This window comes from Larus michahellis, chromosome 18, assembly GCF_964199755.1.
Source record: "Larus michahellis chromosome 18, bLarMic1.1, whole genome shotgun sequence".
Taxonomy (NCBI): Eukaryota; Metazoa; Chordata; class Aves; order Charadriiformes; family Laridae; genus Larus; species Larus michahellis.
In genome coordinates this window covers 7,906,601-7,930,420 of record NC_133913.1, presented here as the reverse complement: position 1 = coordinate 7,930,420, position 23,820 = coordinate 7,906,601, and the positions used below count along the sequence as shown (strand labels likewise).

General features: G+C 52.9%; 1 protein-coding gene and 1 gene segment (V, D, J or C); both read right to left on the bottom strand.

Annotated features, from left to right (window-relative positions):
- The window catches only part of LOC141732867 (M1-specific T cell receptor alpha chain-like), a 341,791-nt gene that overhangs the window by 128,520 nt on the left and 189,451 nt on the right, over positions 1-23,820 (bottom strand). The gene's annotated exons all lie outside the window — the stretch shown is intronic.
- On the bottom strand, positions 1,520-13,735 carry LOC141732870 (immunoglobulin heavy variable 3-11-like). The segment is given in 2 exon segments: positions 1,520-5,149; positions 5,452-13,735. Coding segments are annotated over 2 exon segments (399 nt in total).

Below are 23,820 nucleotides of genomic sequence, written 5' to 3'. Positions count from 1 at the left end.
CAAAAATACCCACCCTAATGCAGTCAGGCTCTTTGTGAGTGCATCATCCCATTGTCCTGTCAGGGCGTAAAGTTGAAATTCTTGTAGGAAGGTGTTCAATGCGTCTTGCAGCAGTAGGAGACTATATCTTATCTTGCAACATGCTGTAATGCCTTCAGAGCTGTTGGGGTTAATGAACATAGAACTTATGGGGGTGGGGGGGTGGGGGGGCGGGGGCAGACACAGTGCTTCAGGGCATCCCCTGTACCTTCAAAGTGCGCTCATGTCTCTCTCCCCCTCGCTCATGTCTCTCTCCCCCTCTCTGACCCGAGACAGCCCCCTTATATCCTGCACTGCATTGAGTGGAGAAGTACAGGCTAGAGTCACTGCATGCATGGCCAGTGCACGCAGCAAGTCCCACCAGACTCTCCTGCACTGGATCAAGTAGAAAAGTACAGGCTAGAGTCGCTGCACGCGTGGCCAGCGTATGCAGCAAGTCTCACCAAACTCATGATCCAGCTTTGCTAACAGCAGCTGTCTGATACATGACTACATTGTTGTAATCCCTTCTTGTTATCTTCTTCTGTGAAGGTCAGGTTCTCATGGATACACACATAGTTTTTAGAGCAACATATTCTACAACTCGTATGAGGGTATGATGCAAAGCGGCATTTACAGCTGATCGTATAATGCTTATTAAACATGGCAAACAGCATACTAAACATAACAGACAAATTCCTTCCACACAGGCAATGAGTATAACTTGCTTCAACCAACCCCACCCCCGAGTCCATCCAGCAAAAAGATTTTCAAAAGTGGTCTCCACCAGTTGCTGGTTCGGTCGGTGCAGTTCCTGCAGCTGGGCATGGATGGATTTGGAGTGGTCACTTAGATTCATACAATACAGTCCTTCAAAATCTTGACAACCATGTCTGTGAGCTGAAAGCAAAAAATCAGTAGCAGCTCTGTTTTGCAACATCGCATATTGAATACTATCTACATCTAGCAATAACTCAGAAATAGCGGTACTAGTACCATTGTTAAACTTATCCTTGGCAGCAAGAGAGTCCTTGTTATCACGAATCCTTGGCAGCAAAAGAGTCCTTGTTAGCAAGAGCGCATGCGGACTCCCTCTTCTTGCTGGTACTGTGCTTTGATCTTCTTCCACAACAGGCCAAGATTCTCAAGCAGCTAGATAAGGTGTCTGTGAGTCCATTACCGGCTTATGTCATCCAAATGTTTTTCTTGCCAGCACCCGAGACTGAATAACGATTGGTGTGATATATGTGTTTTCCAGCACCCAGGTGCAAGTCCCTTGAGTGTATTTACAATCCTCCTCGCCGATCTTCCGTTGCTTTCCCATATTCCACCCTCTTGCTCAAGAGACTGCTTCTGCTGGGTTCATTTTAGTCTCGCAGGGTATAACACAGAGCAATCTACTAAGGCATGCAATAACATATACACATATAGGAAAAAAACCAAAAACATATCTCTATGGTACTGCTTTGAATCAGGTGTCCTATTTCTCTTTTTCTGATGCTTTCTCATAATGCGTATGGCATACTTTTGTGCTAACGTGGCACATTTCCCATCTAATTGTTTCTGTTTGATTTCTTTTTTTTTATTATTTTTTTTCTCTTTTTTTCTCTTTTTCTTTTCTCTTTTTTTTCTTTTCTCTTTTTTTTTCTTTTTTTCCATCACTTACGACTGACATAAAAGTCTGCCTTTGCAACAAGAGCTCAGTTTCTCATTTTTCCTTAAGTTTCTCATTTTCATACAGAGCATCCTATAGATTTTGGCTCAACTCCTTTTCCCAATCAACCATGATCTTATAGACAAACAACAAACAACCAGCGATACACCCTGCACGGGCAAGCCGTTCCCGAGAGTGTAAATGTGTCGGCTCGTGAAAACTCCCCCAATATTTCAGGACTTCCATCGGTTCTACAGCCCATCCTGGTGTATCTGCCTGGGGCGCGCTCGCCTTACGTCTAAACATTGTGTATATACAAACTTCTTCACTTGACGGAGTGTCAGCCCTAGATGCATACGAGAACAGTACCACACCGGGCAGAATACCTGCTCAAGTGTAGTCACCTAACGACACTGCACACAACAAAAAGCAAACAGTAGCACACATGCTGATCAGCAGGTATAAGCTGGCGCCCACACACACTTACACAGCAGACATACAAAACCAGCACTTCCATCTCAGGGAGATGACTGGGGAGGGGAGGGGGCGAGGCGGGCCATGGCAGGAGCAAACAGCTCCGGCTCTGTCCTTCTCTGCTGACATTCTGCCTCCTCCATCGGCGTCAGGTGGAGCAGAGGGGATCAGCAGGGGATCGTCCCAGACCTTCAGACCTGGCCTGTTTGACCCCCTCCCGTGGGTTGTAATGCTGCAAAAGCCCCGGCTGCCGTGGCTCGCTCCGCATTCATATCTTGTAAGGTCGATAACACCAACCACCATGTCGTCGCTAACAGTGATGCCTCTTGGTCTCCTTTACTTATCGCTTCCCACAGTTTTTTCCCAACAGCCTCCTGTATTTCTGGTTTAAAAGCTGTCTGGGGCTCTGGTGCGAATCCGTTCTCTCTGCACCATATTAATAACCTTCGGAGCATACGCTCATCGTATTTCACCCCTCTCTTAGAGAGGATATGCAGGAGAAGTCTTAATATAGCCCCTTCTTCTTTTGTTACTTGTTGCCCCATCTCCTGCCCCGGCTGCTCACCTCTCTGGGTGTCCGTGGCCACGTCGTCTGTTTCCTCTATTCCAGATTGCCACCCAATCCGCCCGGTCTCAGTCCAGCTGAGCCGTCCTCCAGCCGGTGGATCTCCTTCTGGGTCTTCCGCCCCTCGCATTCCGATGCTCAAGCCAAGTGCTGATCGGTATCACGTTGGGGTCACCATCTGAGGAGAAATAACTGGACTCCAGACAATCCAATGTGAATCAACAGAAGCCCTTTATTAAGCACAGATCATCATCTTTTATACCCTGTGTTGTAGCCGTACATGCCACTTGCTTATTTCTGATTAGCTAGTTACACTGTCCACGCGCCGTGCATGCAGTTCATTCACACATCAGATTGGTTACAAGAATTCACATAGTAAATTGCTTAGTCATTAGCACAACATGTTTTCTACCTTCTCAGTTCCCATTTTTCCCATGTACTAATTCCATCTTCTACCACCTGTTTTGCCCTTAGTCTAATCTCTCATAGTAGGGAGGCTGGCTCACGTGACCATATTCTCTCAGACACATTCCTACACAGGTCCATGTGAGGGACTCAGGTGTGCTGTTCTTTGGGTTAAACAGAGAAGACAGAGATGAGATGAGAAGACGATGAGGAGGAGAGATAGCAGAGAAGAGACAAAGCGAGGCGAAGCGTGGCGAGGATGCTGGAGGGAAGGGAGGCCATCCACAAGGACTTGGACAAACTTGAGAAGTGGGGCCGTGTGAACCTTATGAAGTTCAACAAGGCCAAGTGCAAGTCCTCCACGTGGGTTGGGGCAAGCCCAAGAAAAGTACTGGCTGGGAAGAGAACAGATGGAGAGCAGCCCTGAGGAGACGCACTTGGGGGTGTTGGTCAATAAGAAGCTCAACACAACCCAACAATGAGCACGTGGCTTTCTAGCCAACTGCATCCTGGGCTGCATCCCCACAGCGTGGCCAGGAGGGCAAGGGAGGGGATTCTACCCCTCTACTCTGCTCGCATGAGACCCACCTGGAGTACTGCATCCAGCTCAGGACCTGGACCTCCTGGAGCGAGTCCAGCAGAGGGCCATGAAGATAATCAGAGGGCTGGAGCATCTGTCTCCTATGAAGACAGGCTGAGAGACATGGGCTTGTTCTGCCTGGAGAAGAGGAGACTCTTGCGAGACCTTGTAACTGCCTTCCAGTGCCTAAAAGAGGCCTACAGGAAAGATGGGGAGGGACTCTTCATCAGGGAGTGAAGCGATAGGATGAGGGTAATGGTTTCAAACTGAAAGAGGGGAGATTTAGATTAGCTATTAGGAAGAAATTCTTGACTGTGGGGGTGGTGAGACGCTGGAACAGGCTGCCCATAGAAGCTGTGGATGCTCCATCCCTGGAGGTGTTCAACGACAGCTCAGATGGGGCTTCGAGCAACCTGGTCTGGTGGGAGGTGTCCCTGCCCAGGGCAGTGGGGCTGGAACTAGATGATCTTGAAGGTCCCTTCCAACTCTAACCATTCTACTGTTCTGTCATTCTACCTCCCACAATAACCTTCTCCATATTTTTACCAGGAACTGAAGGGAGACTGAGAGGCCCGTAATTACCAGGCTTTACCTTCTTTCCCATCTGGAAAACAGGGAAAACATTTGCAGCTTCCAGTTCTCTGGGGCCTCTCCAGACTCCCAAGGCCATTGAAAAAAAACAGAGAGAGGTCCTGTCATAACATTGGCCAGCTCTTTCATACCCTGGCATGAATACCAGAGGGACCCATAGATCTGGGTGCCGAAACAATGCAGAAGAAATACTACAAACTGACCCCAAGCCCCATTTCCAATTGGCCCCTGTGCCTCCTGGGGAGAAGAAGGGAATGCAAGAGTGAAGCTGAGCCTGGGAAGAAGGATGGCAGAGAGGGAGGACTTTTTTTTTAGGGTTGCGGTAATTTTCTATACTCTCCATTGCACTGTATTTTAATTGGCAATCAAATTCCTGCAGTGTGCAGGACAGGCCACAAACACCTGCCATGCGCAGTGATAAACCCTCACTGCTGGAAACAGCCACAGGTGACCTCACACACATCACAGCACTCCCCTGGCCAATTGCTCTTGCACCTGGGCTGGGCCCCAGCAGGTTTCTGTTAAAGCTCAGCTGGATTTCCTGTCTCTGTGTTAATGGCACAGAAGTAGCGGGCAGAGTCCTGGGGCTGCAGGGCACTCAGGGACAGAAAGGACTCAGACCGGGCATTGTCCCGGGACACCGTGGCTCGACCTTCCACTGTTGGCCCGTAATTCTTCGTAGTACCCGAGGGTGCACTGATGTAGGACACCCACTCGAGACCACCACCGGGGGCCTCACGGTACCAATAAACGCGGTAATCCTCGAAGGTGAACCCGTATCCGCGGCAGGTGAGGTGCACGGAGTCCCCGGGAGCTCGCAGCCCTCCGCCGGCCTCCACCAGCCTCAGCTGCGCCCACACCCCTGCGGACGGAGAGCGCAGGCAGCCGGGCAGCGCGCCACCACGGCCCCACAACGCTCCCCCGCCGCCCCCCGCCCCAGCACAGCCACAGCCGCCACCCGCCTCTCCCGGCAAAGCCCCGCGCCCGGGGCAATGCCCCGCCTGCCCCCCTCCCCCGGCCCGGCCTCGGCTTCGGCCTCTTCCTCGCCCGCCCAAGGCGAGCGCCAGCCGACAGCGCGCCGGGCGCGCGAGCAGCCGCAGCCCCGGGGCCCCGGTACGAGCAGCGCCGCACACTGGCAGCCCCGGGCCCGGGCCCGGCTCTCACCTGCCGGCCCCAAGGCCAATGCCATGGACAGGAGCCACGGCCCCAGTCCGGCCGCCATCGATGCCTTGCCGCGCCGGGGACGGACGGGGACCGGAGGGAGCCGCGCAGGAGCCGAGCGGAGCCGCGCTCGGGCCCGCTCCTGCCGGCCCCGCCGGCTCGGCCCCTCGCCGGGGCAGCGCCCATGCCTCTGCCCGCCCCCAGCACGCCCGCCCCGGCCCTGCTCGGCCCGGCCCCCCGCTGCCTCGGCCCTTTCCGTCAGGAGAAAGGCGGGCGCGGGCAGGGCCGTCGGCAGAGGAGGAGTGAGGCGCCCCGGCACACCGAGGCTCCTGAACCGGGGCTGCCAGCGCGGCGCACGTGCTCAGAGAAGGACCCCAATGGTTCTGGTGGACAACGTGACCATGAGCCAGAAATGGGCCCTTGTTTCAAAGAGGGAAAATGGTGTCCAGGGCTGCAGCAGGAGGAGAGTTTGCAGCAGCTCAGGGAGGTGATCCTTCCCCTGTACTCAGCACTGCTGGGGTCACTCCTGGAGTACTAGCTTCTCTTCCTGGAAGCGGAGTACAATAAAGAGCTGGATATACTGGGGAGAGGCCTGTGAAGGGTGGCGAAGATGATTATGGGTCTGGAGCACCTCTTAGATGAGGAAAGGCTGAGAGAGCTGGGACCGTTGACCCTGGAGAAGAGAAGGCTTGGAGTGGGGGGAGATTCATCCCATCAATGTATAGAAACATAGAACTTGAGAATCATAGCATCACTTGGGTTGGAAGGGAAGTTTAAAGGTCACCATGTCCAAACTCCCCTCCAATGTGCAGGGGCATCTTCATCTAGATCAGGTTGCTCAGAGCCCTGTCCAGTCCCTGATGATATTTCCAGGGATGGGACATCTACAGCCTCTCAGGGAAACCCATTCCTGTGTGTCCTTATCCTCATCCTAAAACATTTCTTCCTTCTATCTATTCATTTAGTTTAAAGCCATTACCCCTAGTCCTATCACTACAGACCCTACTAAACCCTCTCTCCCCATCTTCCTATAAGCTCCCTTTCTATATGGAAAGGCTGCAATAAGGTGTCCCCAGAGTTTTCTCTTCTCCAGGCTGAGCAACCCCAACTCTCTCAGCCTGTCCTCACAGGAGAGGTGTTCCACCCCTTTGATCATTTTTGTGACCCTCCTCTGGAGCTGCTCCAGCCACGTCCATGTCTTTCCTGTGCTGAGGACTCCAGAGCTGGATGCAGTACTCCAGGTGGGATCTCAGCAGAGCAGAGAAGAAGGGCACAATCACTTCCCTTGACCTGCTGCCCACGGTTCTTTTGATGCCACCCAGGATACAATTGGATTTCTGGGCTGCGAGCACATCAGTACCCACGAGTCCTTTTCTGCAGCGCTGATCTCAATCCCTTCATCCACCAGCCTCGACTGATACCAGGGGTTGCCCCAATCCGGTGCAGGGCCTTACACTTGGCCTTGTTGAACCTCATGAGGTACACATGGGACCACTTCTTGAGCTTGTCCAGGTCCCTCTGGATGGCATCCTGTCCCTCAGGCATGTCAATCACACCACTGAGCTTGGTGTCATCTGCAGATATGCTGAGGCTGCACTCAATCCCACTGTCTATGTCATTGATGAAGACATTAAGTGGTACTGGACCCCATACGGACCCCTGAGGTATACCACTCGCCACTGGACTCCATCTGGACTTTGTTCTGCTGGACAACTTGACGATGAACCAGAAATGGGCCCTGTGGGATAATGGTGTCCTGGGCTGCACCAGGAGGAGAGTTTGCGTCAGCTCAGGGAGGTGGTCCTTCCCCTCTACTCAGCACTGCTGGTGTCACACCTGCAGTATGGGCTCCACTGCTTGGCTCCCCAGGACAGGAGAGAGTTGGGCATACAGGAGAGAGGCCAGTGAAGGCCAAGAAGGTCATAATGGGACTCGAGCACCCCTTCCATGAAAAAGGCTGGGAGATCGGGGGTGCCTTACCCTGGAGAAGAGAAGGTTCAGGGGGATCTCACTGATGTATAGAAACAGAGGAAGGGAGGGGGCAGGGAGGGCTGGGCTAAGCGCTTTTCCCTGGTCCTCAGTGACAGGTCACGAGGCAATGTGCAGCCTTATGTGACACTTTTTCACTGTCAGGGTGACTGTGTACTGGCACAGGTTGCCCAGAAAGGCTGTTGGTTCTCCCTGCTTGGAGATATTCAAAACCTGTCCGGAGATGGTCTCGGGCAACCGGCTCTAGGAGGCCCTGCTTGAGCAGAGGGTCTGGATGACCTCCTGAGGTGCCCCCCAACTTCAGGATTTCTGTGAGTCTGTGAAAGGCTCACGGGCACATTCACGACTTTGTGATATGTGCCAGGGCAGAGGGGAAAAATGAAACTTGGACTTTACTACTCTCCTGATGACTTCCAGGAACAGCTTTTTACAGGACTGTTGAGGAAAACGCACTTTCCTCTTTTGGCTACAAGATTCAAAGCTGGAACTCAGGAGAGTTATACAGGACTCACTCAGGAGTGATACAAAAATGTCATATGGGTGGGTAAAAGAGGAGCACGCGGAGGACTCGGGAGAGGTATTCGGCATGGTTATGTTTGCTGTATTCGTGGTGTTCAGTCTTCTGATAGATCTTATGGTTCTTCTGTAGAGTTGCAGACACAGGTACATGCACATGTGAACAGGTTGTACAACCCCCTGCACAAACCCAGAGCCTGGCTTTGGAAGGATGAGGAATAACATGCATCCCCATTTGACCACTTGACTGGCTGCTTCCTGGAGCCCGAGAAGCGTACTGCTGGCCACAGCTTGTTGCTGGAGGCAGGGCTCCTGGACTGAGCAGAGGGGAGGGAATTCAATGGGGAAATGACTGTTAGAGCCTCTCCATTTCCCCATCAAAACCACCTAACAGTCACTGCTGGAGGGCTGCAGGGCATACATGGCAGCATGCTGGCAGCGTGTGAGGTCATGAGGAGAGACTCGAGGTCTTCCCCCCAACCAGGACGCAAGAGTATTCCCAAAGCATTTCCAGACCCACAAACTGTCTCTTAAAAGCTCGGGCTGGCCGTCAGGCCTGATGCTGTCCTTTCATACTCCCCAGGAAGGGCATTAGAAAGTGCAGCAGAAGAGGAGACAGTTTTGCTCCTAAGATGGCAGAAAAGTTGAGGCTGTAATGGACCTCTGAAAAGGTCTGGTTTAACTCTCCTGCTTGAAGCAGGGTCAGCAAGAGTAGGTGTACTTGATTTGTTTGTGATGGAGTTAATTTTCTTCAGAGGCACCTGTCTGGGCAGCTGCAATTTTTTATGGCAAATACCGTGTTGATAACACATCAAAGTTTTAGCTGTTGCTGAACGGTCTTTACACAGTGTCCCTGCCTTCTTTGTTTCTCGTGTTGCCCATCAGCTGTAGAGCTGACCACTCAGGAGAAGAGCCTGCGGAGTAAAAAGCGGCAGAGAGGAGGTGGTATGAACTGGCCGCAACCCCCATTCCCCTTCCCCTATATGCCTCTTGGAGGGAAGAGGTAGAGAAGTTGGGAGTGAAGTTGAACCCGGGAAGAAGCGTGGGATGGCAGAAAGGTGTTTTTAGATTTGTTCTTATTTCTCGCTCTCCTACTCTGGATTGATAATAGATAAAATTTATTTCCTCAAGTCGAGTCTCTTTGGCCTCTGAAGGTAATTGCTGGGTCATCTCCTTGTCTGTTTCTTGACCCATGTGCCTTTCATTGTGTTTTTTTCACCCTGTTCAGTAGAGGAGGGGGACTGACAGAGTCGCTTGTTGGGCACCTGGAGGCCAGCCAAGGTCAACCCATCACACCTTGTCTACTTCTTCCCGGTCAGGTGATCTGTAGTAGCCACCCACTACAATGTCACCCCTCCATCTACTATGGTACAGGAGTAAGCTACCACACCGCCTCTCCATGATCCCACATCTACAAGCAAGCCACAGAGGTAAAACTGGGCCAGGCTGGACAGCAGCCCAGGTAATGTGTAATAACCAGCACGTCACTAGACAGTCTCTGAAGTTCCCACAATACATCCTCCTTCATCATAGAATACTTATCTTCACTGCTTTTGACTGCAAGCACGCCGAAGTTTTGTTTCCTGCACCTGCCAATACGTGACATAAACATCTGGTTAGTGGCTGTTAGAAAGAAATGCTGATAAGTCTGTACTCCCTATCAGCTGGGTTTTGGCTCCACGCTGCTGCAGAGCTGCTCCAGGCTGAGCCTGGCACCAAGGTAATACACTGCTTCATCCCCTTGCTTTGCTGCCTGGATCTGCAGGGTGAATCTGTTCTGGGAGCTCTCCACTGATCCCTTAACGCGACCCTGGATATCTTCTCCAGAGGCACCACCTTCCCGGTAAATCCATTCCAGAGAGCCACGTGGCCCCAGCCGGTACCAGGACATGTAGTACTTCCTCATACTGTCCCCACTCATGCTGCACTGGAAGGTGACTCCATCTCCCTTATACACGGCCAGTTCCCCGATGTGTTGCTCCAAGGCCACCTGGCCAGTGACTGCTGCAGTGAGGAAGAACAAGCCATGATCGCTCCAAGATTCAGAAAAGGTCACGGCATTGCTGGTGGGGACACTGGGATAGCACTGGACTAAATTTGTTCTCTTTCAACCCAACTGACAAAGATGAGTAGAGGAACTGAGCTGGTACCAGGAATCAGGGCTCATGAGGAGAGTGACACCACTCCCTCCTTTTCCCTGTCAGAGAAGAAGGTTTTTTGGATTTTCTGATTTGGTGCAGGAAGGATTTGCATGATGGAGGACAAATCCCTTTGGCTTTGCCAGGCTGTGATGGTGAGGAATTTACTCTCCTGTCCCTGATACTGCTCGGAATGTGCACAAGGACATCTCACAGGCAAGTGGGGCTTGGATCTTATGCTGACATCCTCAACCTGCTCTTTGCAAGGACAAAGCATTAGGCCCAAGGATGGGGGTGTACCAGGTAGATTCCCTGCCTGTTCCCACACTGCGGAGCAGCCAGGCTGGATGGAGGTGCCTAAATTGCAGCTAGAAGAGGAGGAACTCATCTCCCGCTGTGCTCTGCAGGGATTGCTGGGGAGGTAGAGGCGGGGTGCAGGTCAGGCTGCAAGTGGTTAGCACAGCTCTGTGGCGAGCAGAGCACAGGAGCATGCTCAGTTCCTGGGAGGCATCACCCCTTCCTCTTCCTTTTGCTTACCTATGATGGGAAAGAACCCCACGCACAGGGCAGTCCACACAGCCAGGCCCCACTCTGCCTCGACGCTCTGTAGCTTGTCTCCGCTGGCAGAACAGCTCTGCCCACATCTGCCCTGTCTGTGCCTCTGTCACTGCAGTCAGTCCTAGTCCCTCCTGGTCCCTCCCTCGGTCTATGACAACAGCGAAGGCGAGAGGTGGGGGCTGGAGGAGCAGAAGAACCTGAAGCTGTTGGTGAACTCTCGGGTGTCTCTCATCCTGCAAGGTGCAATACCAGAGAGCTCGCTTGGCAGGAAAACCTCTCGTGGGCAAAAGGTGGCATGTTGCTGTACAGCTACCCTCGACCAAAGGCAGCAAAGGGCAGGGGAGATCCAGGATTTGCTGTGCACTGAAGCTCTGGGGTAGATGTGCAGGTTCCAGGCCCCCAGCTCATCCCCCAAAACTCATGTGCACAGGACTGAGCAGGGACCAGGCTGTTGGGCCTCCTCAGCAGAGCAGGGACACTCCCTTCTCCATTCTTACCCTACTCAGCAGGAACACAGAGCTCCCCCTAGGACCTTTGTAGCCACAGGAGAGGACACCTGCTGAGCCCTACAGTGTCACTGTTTTGACTGGTACTACCATTTTGGGATGCCCAAATTCCATGCTGCCCCTCTGCAGACTCTCTGAGTCTTTCCCCTCCTCTTCCTCCTCATGTGTGCTCCAATCGGGCCCCTTAGGGAAGGGATCCAAGACGGTGGGAAGGTGAGTTGCAAGATGGTAGAGGAACCCATTGAACCTGGAGGTGGCCTAAGGTGCCCTGAGACACTTGGAGCTGCCCCAGCATGGTAGGGATACCCCAGGTTCCCCACAGCCCTCAGATCATATCTTCCTTGTTGGGAGTCCTTCCACAAAATTCTATGCTGGACCTCATGAATATACATGAATATATATGCTGGACCTCATGTACACACATGAATATATATGCACAGAGTGCCAACACTTCATGCACAAGGGAAAAGGTGCCCTGCAGCTCAGCTCCTGCTGTTTGCCTGTTCTGGGGCTCCCTGATCAACATGAGCTTTAAAAGCTCAATTCAGCTGTGGTTTGCCATAATCAAATCTTAGTTCTTCAATGCTTGTTGTGCTGCTTCTTAAACAAACTGCTTTCTCTGTTGCTTTTTTCTTGTGGGAAAGACTGAGAAGAATGGAAGAAGGTGATCAACTTGTTCATGGTTTTGTGTGTGCTTGTGAGATACTCTGCTGCTGCTGCTGCTGCCACAGCACCTCTGTGCCCCTTTCCAGGAAAGCCAGCCCAGGCTACTCCTCAAAAGCCTTTTTGCAGCCAACCAGGAAAGACCTGGCTGAATTTAACACCCCTCCTTATTTTCTGCCCCGGCTTTGCCTGTCTTTCAAGCACTGTGCCCTTTTTCCAGCTCTCTGGTGCTGCAGAAATACGTGGCCGTGTCTGCAGCTGATGGCGAGAGCACTTCCAGCAACAGATGGTTCCTGGAGGGGTCTGCAGAGCTGGTGACTCGTGTCTGGAAGAACGAAGCAATGTGCTGAAGTCCCGTGAAAGGATACAGCAACGCTATGTGCTGCAGGTCTCTGCCAGGAGTCTGACGGATCCAGTCCCAAGCGTAGCTGCTATTGGTGATGGGTACACCAGAGATGCGGCAGGCGAGCGTGAGTGACTCTGAGACCTTCCCTACCACGGGGCCAGAGGCCTCTATCTCCACCTGAGAAAGGGCACCTGCAACCCCAGGAGACAAGGATAAACAGGCAGGAACAGTTCAAGCAATATCTTCATCTACTCCACCACTTCCCTGGGCTTCTGCCTGTGATCTCTGGGATCCAGCAGCTCCAAACACACATGTTCACAACCTCTTGTTCCTGTTAGAATGTCAGATCTGGGAGACCTCCCCATTCTCCCAGTGGGCTCCCAAATAACCCTCTGTACTTTCTGTATTTCCTCTCCTAGCTACTTAGTGAGTGAATAGTGACAACTGGACTGAGCGGACCTGAGCCGTGCCCAAAACCTGAGCATGGCTATTACCACACCTCAACAGTCAGCCGTGACAGGGTACACACGATGGAAACAGCAAAACTTGTTTCCAAAGGTGAAGCAGTTTCAGAGTGTGACAGGAGTGAGGACTGGCATGAGACATGGGAAGAAGGCAAGCAGAAGGGGTAATGCTTTACAGACAGACTCAGATAAAACAGATAAAACGTCCCCATCAGGACCAAGCACCTCACAACTCTCCAAGAGCAGCCCTGAACCACTGTGGGATTCGACTCCATTCCAGCTTCAGACCCAGAGCTGGGACCCTTGCAGGACGTTTGTGTTAAAGCTCAGCTGGTTTTCCTGCCTCTGTGCAAACGGCACAGAAGTAGCGGGCAGAGTCCCTGGGCTGCAGGGCACTCAGGGACAGATATGCCTCAGAACGGGAATTGTCCTGGGATGCCGTGGCTTAACCCTGCATCGCTGCTCCATAATATATTTTACTTCAGGCCCAGCAGATGGACACCAAGTCGAATATGCCACCTGGTGCCTGACAGTACCACCAAACATCATGAAGCTCAAAGCTGTTTAGCAGGCACTGAAATGAGACTGAGAGGCCTGTAATTACCAGGCTTTACCTTCTTTCCCCTCTGGAAAACGGGGATAACATTTGCCAGATTCCAGTTGTCTGGGGCCTCTCCAGACTCCCTAGGCCATTGAAAAAAAACAGAGAGAGGTCCTGTCATAACATTGGCCAGCTCTTTCATATCTGGGCATGAATGCCAGAGGGACGCATAGATTTAGGTGCCAAAACAATGCAGAAGAAATACTACAAACTGACCCTAAGCCCCATTTCCAATTGGCCCCTGTGCATCCTGGGGAGAGGAAGGGAATGCAAGAGTGAAGCTGAGCCTGGGAAGAAGGATGGCAGAGAGGGAGGACGGTTTCTTTAGGGATGGGGTAATTTTCTATACTCTCCATTGGACCGTATTTTAATTGGCAATCAAATAAATTCCTGCAGTGTGCAGGACAGGCCACAAACACCTGCTGTGCAAAGTGATAACCCTTCACTGCTGGAAACAACCATGGGTGACCCCATGCACATCACAGCACTCCCTTGCCCTATTGCTCTTGCACCTGGGCTGGGCCCCAGCAGGTTTCTGTTAAAGCTCAGCTGGATTTCCTGTCTCCGTGTCAATGGCACAGAAGTAGCGGGCAGAGTCCTGGGGCTGCAGGGCACTCAGGGACAGAGAGGACTCAGACCGGGCATTGTCCCGGGACACCGTGGCTCGACCCTGCACAGACTGCCCGAACCGAGTAACTGAGGAATCAGAGCTGATGACAGACACCCACTCGAGACCACCACCGGGGGCCTGACGGTACCAATAAACGGCGTAACTCCCGAAGGTGAAGCCGGATCCGCGGCAGGTGAGGTGCACGGAGTCCCCGGGAGCTCGCAGCCCTCCGCCGGCCTCCACCAGCCTCAGCTGCGCCCACACCCCTGCGGACGGAGAGCGCAGGCAGCCGGGCAGCGCACCACCACGGCCCCACGACGTTCCCCCGCCGCCCCGGCGCCCCCCGCCCCGGCACAGCCACAGCCGCCAACCGCCTCTCTCCCGGCAAAGCCCCGCGCCCGGGGCAATGCCCCGCCTGCCCCCCTCGGGGCTCAGCCGCGCCCGCTCCCACACTGCGGCCCGACCCGCCGCCCCAAAGCCTCCCCCGGCCCCGGCCTCTCCCTCGCCCGCCCACCCCACCCCACCCGCTCCCCACCCAAGGCGAGTGCCAGCCGACAGCTCCCCCGGCGCAGGAGCAGCCGCAGCCCCGGGGCCCCGGCACAGGCAGCGCCGCCCGCGAGCAGCCGAAGCCCCGGGCCCGGCCTCGCCGCCCTCCCCGCACGGTTCTCACCTGCCGGCCCCGAGGCCAAGGCCAAGGCCAGGAGCCACGGCCCCAGACCGGCCGCCATCGTGCCCTGCCGCGCCGGGGAAGGACGGGGACCGAGGGCCCGGCGGGAGCCGCACAGGCGCCGAGCGGGAGCCGCGCTCGAACCCGCTCCGGCCCGCCCGCCGGCGAGGGGCAGAGCCGATGCCTCTGCCCGCCCCCAGCACCCCCGGCCCGGCCCGGCCCCCCGCTGCCGCGGCCGCTTTGGGGCAGGAGAAGGGCGGATGCGGGCAGGGCCGCGAGGGCAGGGCCAGGAGGAGCGCGGCTCCCCGAGGCTCCTGGCCCGGGGCTGCCAGCGCGGCTCCACCGCTCTCCCGCCTCGTCGCCCTGCCGAGCCCTGCGCAAGGGCGTTGGCGCCTCGGCCGCTCGCAGCCGGGGCCGGCCCCAGCGGCAGGGACGGGCCGTCGGCCCGCAGCGTCCCCTCGCAGGACCCTCCCCGTGCCCCGCACCCCCAGCCCGCCCTGGCCTCACTCCCAGCCCCTGCCCGCGGAGACCAGACACGCAGAGGGCTGTGCTGCCATCCACAGGGACCTCGACAGGCTGGAGATGCGGGCTGACAAGACCTCTCTCCCCATCTTGCTATAAGCCACCTTTCTATATGGAAAGGCTGCAATAAGGTGTCCCCAGAGTTTTCTCCAGGCTGAGCAACCCCAACTCTCTCAGCCTGTCCTCACAGGAGAGGTGTTCCACCCCTGTGATCATTTTTGTGACCCTCCTCTGGAGCTGCTCCAGCCACGTCCATGTCTTTCCTGTGCTGAGGACTCCAGAGCTGGATGCAGTACCCACAAGTCCTTCTCTCCAGCACTGCTCTCAATCCCTTCATCCCCCAGCCTCGACTGATACCAGGGGTTGCCCCAACCCGGTGCAGGGCCTTACACTTGGCCTTGTTGAACCTCATGAGGTACACATGGGACCACTTCTTGAGCTTGTCCAGGTCCTTCTGGATGGCATCCCATCCCTCAGGCATGTCAACCACACCACTGAGCTTGGTGTCATCCACAGATACCCTGAGGCTGCACTCAATCCCACTGTCTATGTCATTGATGGAGACATTAAGCAGTACCGGACCCAATATGGACCCCTGAGGGACACCACTCGTCACTGGACCCCATCTGGACTTTGAGCCATGTTGTGGTTTAGCCTCAGAGGGCAACAGAGAACCATGTGGCTGCTCTCTCAAACTCCCCCCACAATGGGGAAGAATCAGAAGAAAAAGGAAAAACATGGGATAAGACCAAGGCAGTTTAACAGAACAGCAAAGGGAACAAGAAAACAACAACCGCAACACAGATAGAGGAATGCAGAAACATGATTACAGTAGCACCGCTCACTGAATGGACCCAGGACACCCCAGCCCGCTCCCAGTGGCGACTTCCTGCTCCCTTCCCAGCCAGCTACAGACTAAGCATGGCTCACATGGGATGGAACACCTGTGTCCCTACTACTTTCCCCTGTCTTATGTGTATATATATACACATACATATATACTCATACAGATGTAATGCCCTTAGTCCATGGACCATCCCTCTAAAATGTCCGTTGAGTTCATTTAATCTATGACTTTGGGCTCCATCTGTTAGAACAGTCTCTCAGGGCAGGTGGGATGGTGTGTGGTGCTGCACTGTTGCATGCTGTATTTTCGGAGCTTGTGGCTGGTGCACCCGCTTTTCAAGTTGCCACACAAGAAGTCATTTCTGGAAGTCAAAGGGAGAGAAATAAACTCCGAGGTAGTGAATTTGTCGTGAAAAAGGAACCAGGAAGGATAAAATGGGCCTTCCAATCTGCATGAGATGTTTTGACTTTTAGAGTCCCCACAGACATTGAGGGAGGATTGAAGAGGCATCTTACAAAAGGTCTGAGATTTCAGTATTTTCCCCTTGGTCTCGTCTGGCTCACACATGTCTGAACGCTTTCTCTTGTTCTGGGTTGTTTGGTTTTGCGCGGCTGGAGCTGAACTTAGCAAGGGATGCTAAGAATAACAAGAAGGGCTTCTACAGGTATGTCAAACAGAAAAGGAGGGTCAAAGAAAGTGTACCCTCCCTGATGATCAAGAATGGCAAACTGGTAACAACAGATGAGGAGAAGGCTGAGGTTCTGAACAATATTTTTGCCTCAGTCTTCACTGACAGCCTCTCTCCTCATGCCTCCCAGGATGAAGGACCGCAAGACGGGGACCTGTGAGACACAGGACCTCCCACTGTAAGTGAAGACAAGGTTTGTGACCACCTGAGGAACCTGAACATATACAAGTCTATGGGACCTGATGAGATGCATCCCAGAGTCCTGAGGGGACTGGCTGATGTAGTTGCCAAGCCATTCTCCATGACATTTGAAAAGTCGTGGCAGTCAGGTGAAGTCCCTGGTGACTGGAAAAAGGGAAACATTGCACACATTGTTAAAAAGGGTAGAAAGGAGCACCCTGGGAACTACCGCCCTGTCAGTCTCACCTCCGTGCCTGGGAAGATCATGGAACAGATCCTCCTAGAAGCTATGCTAAGGCATATGGAGGACAGGGAGGTGATTCGAGACAGCCAGAACGGCTTCACCAGGGGCAAGTGCTGTCTGACCAACCTGGTGGCTTTCTACAATGGAGGGACTGCATCAGTGGACAAGGGAAGAGCTACAGATACCATCTCTCTGGACTTCTGCAAGGCCTTTGACATGGTCCCCCACAACATTCTTCTCTCTGAGTTGGAGAGATATGGATTTGATGGGTGGACTGTTTGGTGGATAAGGAACTGGCTGGATGGTCGCATCCAGAGGGTGGTGGTCAATGGCTCGATGTCCAGATGGAGAGGGGTGACAAGTGGTGTCCCTCAGGGATCCGTATTGGGACCAGTGCTGTTGGATATCTTCATCAATGATTTAGACAGTGGGATCAAGTGCACCCTCAGCAAATTTGCCATTGACACCAAGCTGAGTGTTGCGGTTGACAGGCCAGAGGGACAGGATGTCATCCAGAGGGACCTGGATGAGCTAGAGAGGTGGGCCTGAGCAAACCTTATGAAGTTCAACAAGGCCAAGTGCAAGGTCTTGCACTTGGGTCGGGACAATTCTGGTTATCAATACAGGCTGGGGGATGACGTGATAGAGAGCAGCCCTGCAGAAAAGGACTTGGGGGTACTGGTGGATTAAAAGCTGGGCATGAGCCAACAATGTGTGCTTGCAGCCCAGAAGGCCAATCACATCCTGGGCTGCATCAAAAGAAGCATGGCCAGCAGATCAAGAGAGGTGATTCTCCCCCTCTACTCTGCTGTCCTGAGACCCCACCTGGAGTACTGCGTCCAGCTCTGGCGTCCTCAGCACGAGAATGACATGGCCCTGTTGGAGCAGGTCCAGAGGATGGCCACGAAGATGGTCAAAGGGCTGGAGCCCCTCTCCTATGAAGACAGGCTGAGAGAGTTGGGGTTGTTCAGCCTGGAGAAGAGAAGGCTCCAGGGAGACCTTATAGCAGCCCTCCAGTACCTGAAGGGGGCATACAGGAAAGCTGGGGAGGGGCTGTTTGCGAAGGCATGTAGCGATAGGACGAGGGGAAATGGTTTTAATCTAGAGCAGGATGGGTTTAGATTGGACATTAGGAAGAAGTTCTTTACAATGAGGGTGGTGAGACACTGGAACAGGTTGCCCAGAAAGGTGGTGGAAGACCCATCCCTGGAGACATTCAAGGCCAGGCTTGATGAGGCTCTGAGCAACCTGATCTAGTTAAAGATGTCCCTGCTTAGTGCAGGGGGGTTGGACTAGGTGACCTTTAAATGTCCCTTCCAACCCAACACATTCCATGATTATATGATTATGAACCCATAGGTTTTTCACCTTTGTCCTTCCAATTCTCATTCCCATCCTGCTGAAGAACTAGTGATTGATCTGCTTGTGGGGCTTAGCTGCCTGACAGGGTTAACCCACAGCAAGGAAGAACTCAGCCGGCTAATCATAATGGAAGAGCCTGGAGTCAACCACCACCTGGCAGCAACAATGATGTCATTGGGAGAGCTTTGCCTTTCTTTTCAAGTGAAGCAGCATGCTTTCCCCCTACAACACTTCTACGAGATTTATGCACAGTCTCTGAAGGCTACAATAGTGGCAAACATCACGAGGGTGGGGGATCGGTGCAATGTGCCATGCAATGTGCCATGAATTGTGGCTCACCTGATGCAGCATCAGCATGGGGTTCCCAGCATCAGAAGAGATGTAAGATTTTACAACTTCCTTCCACCTTTCTTGGGATGTTCATGAAACAGCTCTCTCTCCTCTACCACCCTGAGCCCTGGGAAAGTGATGGAGCAACTGGGCCTGGAAACCGTTTCCAGGAACTTGAAGGACAAGAATGTCACCAGGGTTCACAAGGGGCTAGTCACGCTTGAGCAAGATGATAATTCCCTGCCATGTGGCATCATGATCGACAAGAAAAGGTGGGGCAAAGAGGAAAGCACAGGGGAGACACTGGGATTTATGCCGTTGTCCTCCCGGGGGACCATTATGTGTGAGGAAGCCCTGCTTTCTTGGAAAGGCCTAAACACCTGCCAGCCCACAGGAAGTAGGAAATGAATTCCTGATTTTTCTTCCCTTGCGCATGCAGCTTCACTTTACCTATTAAAATGTCTTTATATGTTGTCAGCAAGGTGTACCGCTTGTATCATCACCACATCCACAAGGAAGGAAAGGAGGGTTATAGTCACTTGCGCCTCTCTCCTGAGGGAATAGAGGGTCCAGTATGCCGGGCAGACCCTCCTCACAGGGATGTCTGCTGTCTTCCTGGAGCCTGGGTTAAGGACATAACTAGGAAAGTCCCTAGTTTGATACAGTCCTCGGACTACTACCCGTTACTGATTTTCCATGTAGGTGGAGATGAAGCTGCGACTCGTAGACCAAGAGCAATCAAGGGGGACTTCAGGGCCTTGGGAAGGTTGGTAAGGGAGTCTGGGGCACAGGTGCTTTTCTCCTCACTCCTTCCAGTTGCAGGCAGTGACACTGGAAGGAACAGGTGCATCCAGTCCATTAACACATGGCTCCGTGGCTGGTGTTGCCACCACAATTTTGGGTTTTTTGATAATGGGATGGCCTACATGGCACCGGGCTTATTGGTGTCAGATGGGAAACACCTTTCTCAATCTTTCTGCCCAAGAGATTGTGGGGCTGATCAACAGGGCTTTAAACTAGATGTGAAGGGGGAGGGGGATGATATTAGGCTTGTCTGTGACAAGCTGTGGGATAATACATCAGGGTTAGAGGGACGGGGCGCATAGTAAGGACCTTTGACCGGTTTCCCCGAGGCATGCTGGGGATGCTACATCACAACCAAAGTCTTACAGAGACGAGCCAGGGGCTCCTGAGGTAGTCCGAGTCAACAGGTAAACACGCGTGAAACACCCCAAGGGGTGCTCCTCTAAGAAGGCGTCAGAGCCAACAGCCCGGCTGAAGTGCCTCTACACGAATGCTGGCAGCATGGGCAAGAAACAGGAGGAGTTGGAAGCTACCGTGCTGCTGGAAAGCTATGACAGAATCACCATTACTGAAACCTGGTGGGACGAATCCTGTGACTATCGATGGCTACAGGCTGTTCAGAAGGGGCAGGCGAGGAAGGAGGGGCGGAGGTGTTGCCCTCTATGTTAATGAAGGGATAGAGTGTGAAGAGATGTCCCTAAAGAACAGCCAAGGGGAAGTTGAAAGCTTATGGGTAGGAATTAGAGACCGAGGCAACAAGGGGAACCTTTTAGTTGGTGTCTACTACAGGCCTCCTGATCAAGGGGAACCTACTGATGAAGCCTTCTTCTTCCAGCTGCAGGAGGCATTGTGTTCGAAGGCTCTCATCCTGCTGGGGGATTTCAACAACCCCAACATCTGCTGGAAAAGTAACACAGCGAGCTGTAGATGATCCAGGAGGCTCCTGGAGTGCCTTGACAATAACTTCCTAAGACAGGAAACAGACAGCCCTACCCGAGGGGATGCCATACTGGACCTCATAGTCACCAATGCCAGTGAGCTCATTGGGGATGTCAAGATTGGAGGCAGCCTGGGCTGCAGTGACCACGCACCGGTGGGAGTTCACGGTCCTGAGGGGTACGTGCCAGACGAGGAGCGTAGTCAGGACCCTGAATTTTAGGAAAGCAAACCTCCAGCTCTTCAAGGAGTTAGTCAAGAGGACGCCCTGGGAAACGGTCCTCAGGGACAAGGGGGCAGAACAGAGCTGGCGGATCTTCAAGGATGCTTTCCATAGAGCACAAGAGCTCTCGATCCCCAGGTATAGGAAATCAAGCAAGAAAGGGAAGAGACCAGCATGGCTGAGCTGGGACCTGCTGGTCAAACTAAAGGCCAGAAGGAACTGCACAGGCAGTTCTAGCAGGATCAGATGTGCTGGGAAGAGTATAGGGATGCTGCCTGGTTATAGAATCATAGAATCTGTTGGGTTGGAAGGGACCTTTAAAGGTCACCTAGTCCAACCCCCCTGCACTAAGCAGGGACATCTTCAACTAGATCAGGTTGCTCAGAGCCTCATCAAGCCTGGCCTTGAATGTCTCCAGGGATGGGGCCTCCACCACCTCTCTGGGCAACCTGGGCCAGTGTCTCACCACCCTCATTGTAAAGAACTTCATCCTAATGAAGGAAGACCCAGGGAACTACAGACTGGTCGGTCTCACCTCTGTGCCTGGCAAGATCATGGAGCAGATCCTCCTGGAAGCTCTGCTAAGGCACATGGATAATAAGGAGGTGATTGGTGACAGCCAACATGGTTTCACCAAAGGCAAATCGTGCCTGACAAATTTGGTGGCCTTCTATGATGTTGCTACAGCATTGGTAGATATAGGGAGAGCAATTGACGTCATCTACCTGGACTTATGCAAAGCGTTCGACGCTGTCCCACACAACATCCTGATCTCTAAATTGACAAAGCATGGATTTGATGGATGGATATGTGGCATATCAACCACACCACTCAGCTTGGTGTCATCCACAGATATGGTGCACTCAATCCCTCTGTCTATGTCTTCTGTTAAGACATTAAGCAGTACGGAACTCAATATGGACCCCCGTGGGACGCCACTCGTCACTGGACTCCATCTGGATATTGAGCCATTGGCCCACTACTCTCTTGATGTGACCATCTGTGGGAAAGCAACGGAAGACTGGCGAGGCAGATTGTAAAGACGCTCAAGTGACTCGCACCTGGGGTATTGGAAAATACATATATCACACTATTTGTTATTCAGTCTCAGGCTCTTACAAGAAAAACACTTGTACTTAGATAACAGAGGTCTGTGATGGACTCAGGGACACCTTATCTACCCGCTTGAGAATTCTCGCCTGTTGTTGAAGATGTCTGTGCTCTTCCCAGGATACCTGTCCCTGCTTCCACTGCCTTTGCATTTCCTTCTTGCCCTTCAGTTTCACCAACAGGTCTTCACTCAGCTATGCTGGCCTCTTGCCTTCCTATACTGATTTCTTACAAATGGAGATGGAGAGCTCTTGAGCTCTATGGAAAGTGTCCTTCAAGATCTGCCATCTCTGTTCTGCTCCCTTGTCCCTGAGGGCAGCTTCCCTGGGGGTGCCCTTGACTAACTCCTTGAACAGCTGGAGTTTGCTTTCCTAAAATTCAGGGTCCTGACTTGCTCTTCGCCCGTCCCATATTGCCCATGCCTGCAAACTCCACCAGTGTATGATCACTGCAGCCCAGGCTGCCTCCAATCTTGATGCCTGAAGGAGGCTTCAAAGAAGATGGGGCCAGGCTCTTTCCAGTGGTGCTCAGTCACAGGTCAAGAGGCAACGTGCACAAATTGAGATACAGGTGGATCCTCCTGAACATCAGGAAACACTTTTTCACTGTGAGGGTGAGCGAGCACAGACACAGGTTGCCCAGAGCGGTTGTCGGGTCTCCATGTATGGAGGTATTCCCAAGCTGTCTGGAGATGGTCCTGGGCAACTGGCTCTAGGTGGCCCTGCTTGAGCAGGGGGCTTGGACCAGATGACCTTCTGAGGTGCCTGTCAAATTCAACCTTCCTGTCATTCTGTGAAACACTCACAGGCCCATTCACATCTTTGCAGGTGAAATGTGCCAGGGCAAAGGGGAGAACGAAAACTCAGACTTTGCTATGTGAAGTCAGTTCTTTGCCACCCAAGGAGGGAGGCAGGATGCTTAACATAGAATTATCAAGGAAATTCTTTTCTGTTTGAGCTATGCGCATAGCTGTGCACTCCCTGATACAGAGAAAAGCAGAGTCTACGTGTGTGGCTGACCAGTGACTGTTGCTCGCATGATCGGTATGTACTTATCCTACGCTGGATCAGTACATGCTTCTCCCGTGCAGGTGGTACAGACCTATGGTCAGTGAGGTAGGAAACATCATTCTGCTAAACCCATGTCCCGTGCAGGTGGGGGGCTTTATCCTGGATTCTGGTTGATTGCACTGCTGGCCATATTTGTATGCCTGGTTTCATGGAAGGGGAAATCTTCTTTTCTTGTCAGCATGGGGTGTTCTGAGCCGGGAAGTGCTGGCTTAGGTTGGGTCTTCAGGTCACATCGACCCTGAGCTAAAAGCTCAGAGTCTCAGGTAGCGTTCATTCTTCTAAGCAAGCAGTATTGCAGCGAGCATCCTGCCTTTCACAGCTTCTCTCCTGATGACTTCCAGAAACAGCTTTTTACAGGAGTATTGAGGAAAACTCGCTTCGCTCTTTTGGCTACAACTTTTAAAGCTGGAACACAAGACAGAAATATGCAAGTGATACAAATGTAATATGGGCAGGTAAAAAAGCATCACACTGAGAAGTCGGGAGAGCTATTCAGCATGGTTATGCTGTCTGTATTAGTGGTGTCTGCTGTATTTATGGTGTTAGATCTTCTGGTGTCTTGTTCTGTAAAGTTGCAGATACAGGTACATACATGTGAAGAGGTTGTACAAGCACGAACGCAAACCCAGAACCTGGCTTTGGAAGGATGAGGAACAACATGCATCCCCATTTGACAGGTTGACCAGCTGCTTCCTGCAGCCTGAGAAGCCTCCTGCAGGCTTCTCCCTGTCCTTATCTCGAACCATAAGCCTTTCATTGCATTTTTTTCCCCCTGTCCATTTTGGCCATGGTGGAAGAACCAACAGGTTAGCTGTAGGTGGGCCCTTGGTAGCTACGTGAGGTCAGCCTACCACACCTTGTCTACTTCTTTTTTCCTGAGCAAATGATCCTTAGTAGCCACCTACCACAATGTCACCCACGCTGAGCTGCCCTCTCTGTCTTACTGAAACAACCTGGCCCCATAAACTATGGTACTCCTGTAAGCTACCACACTGCAT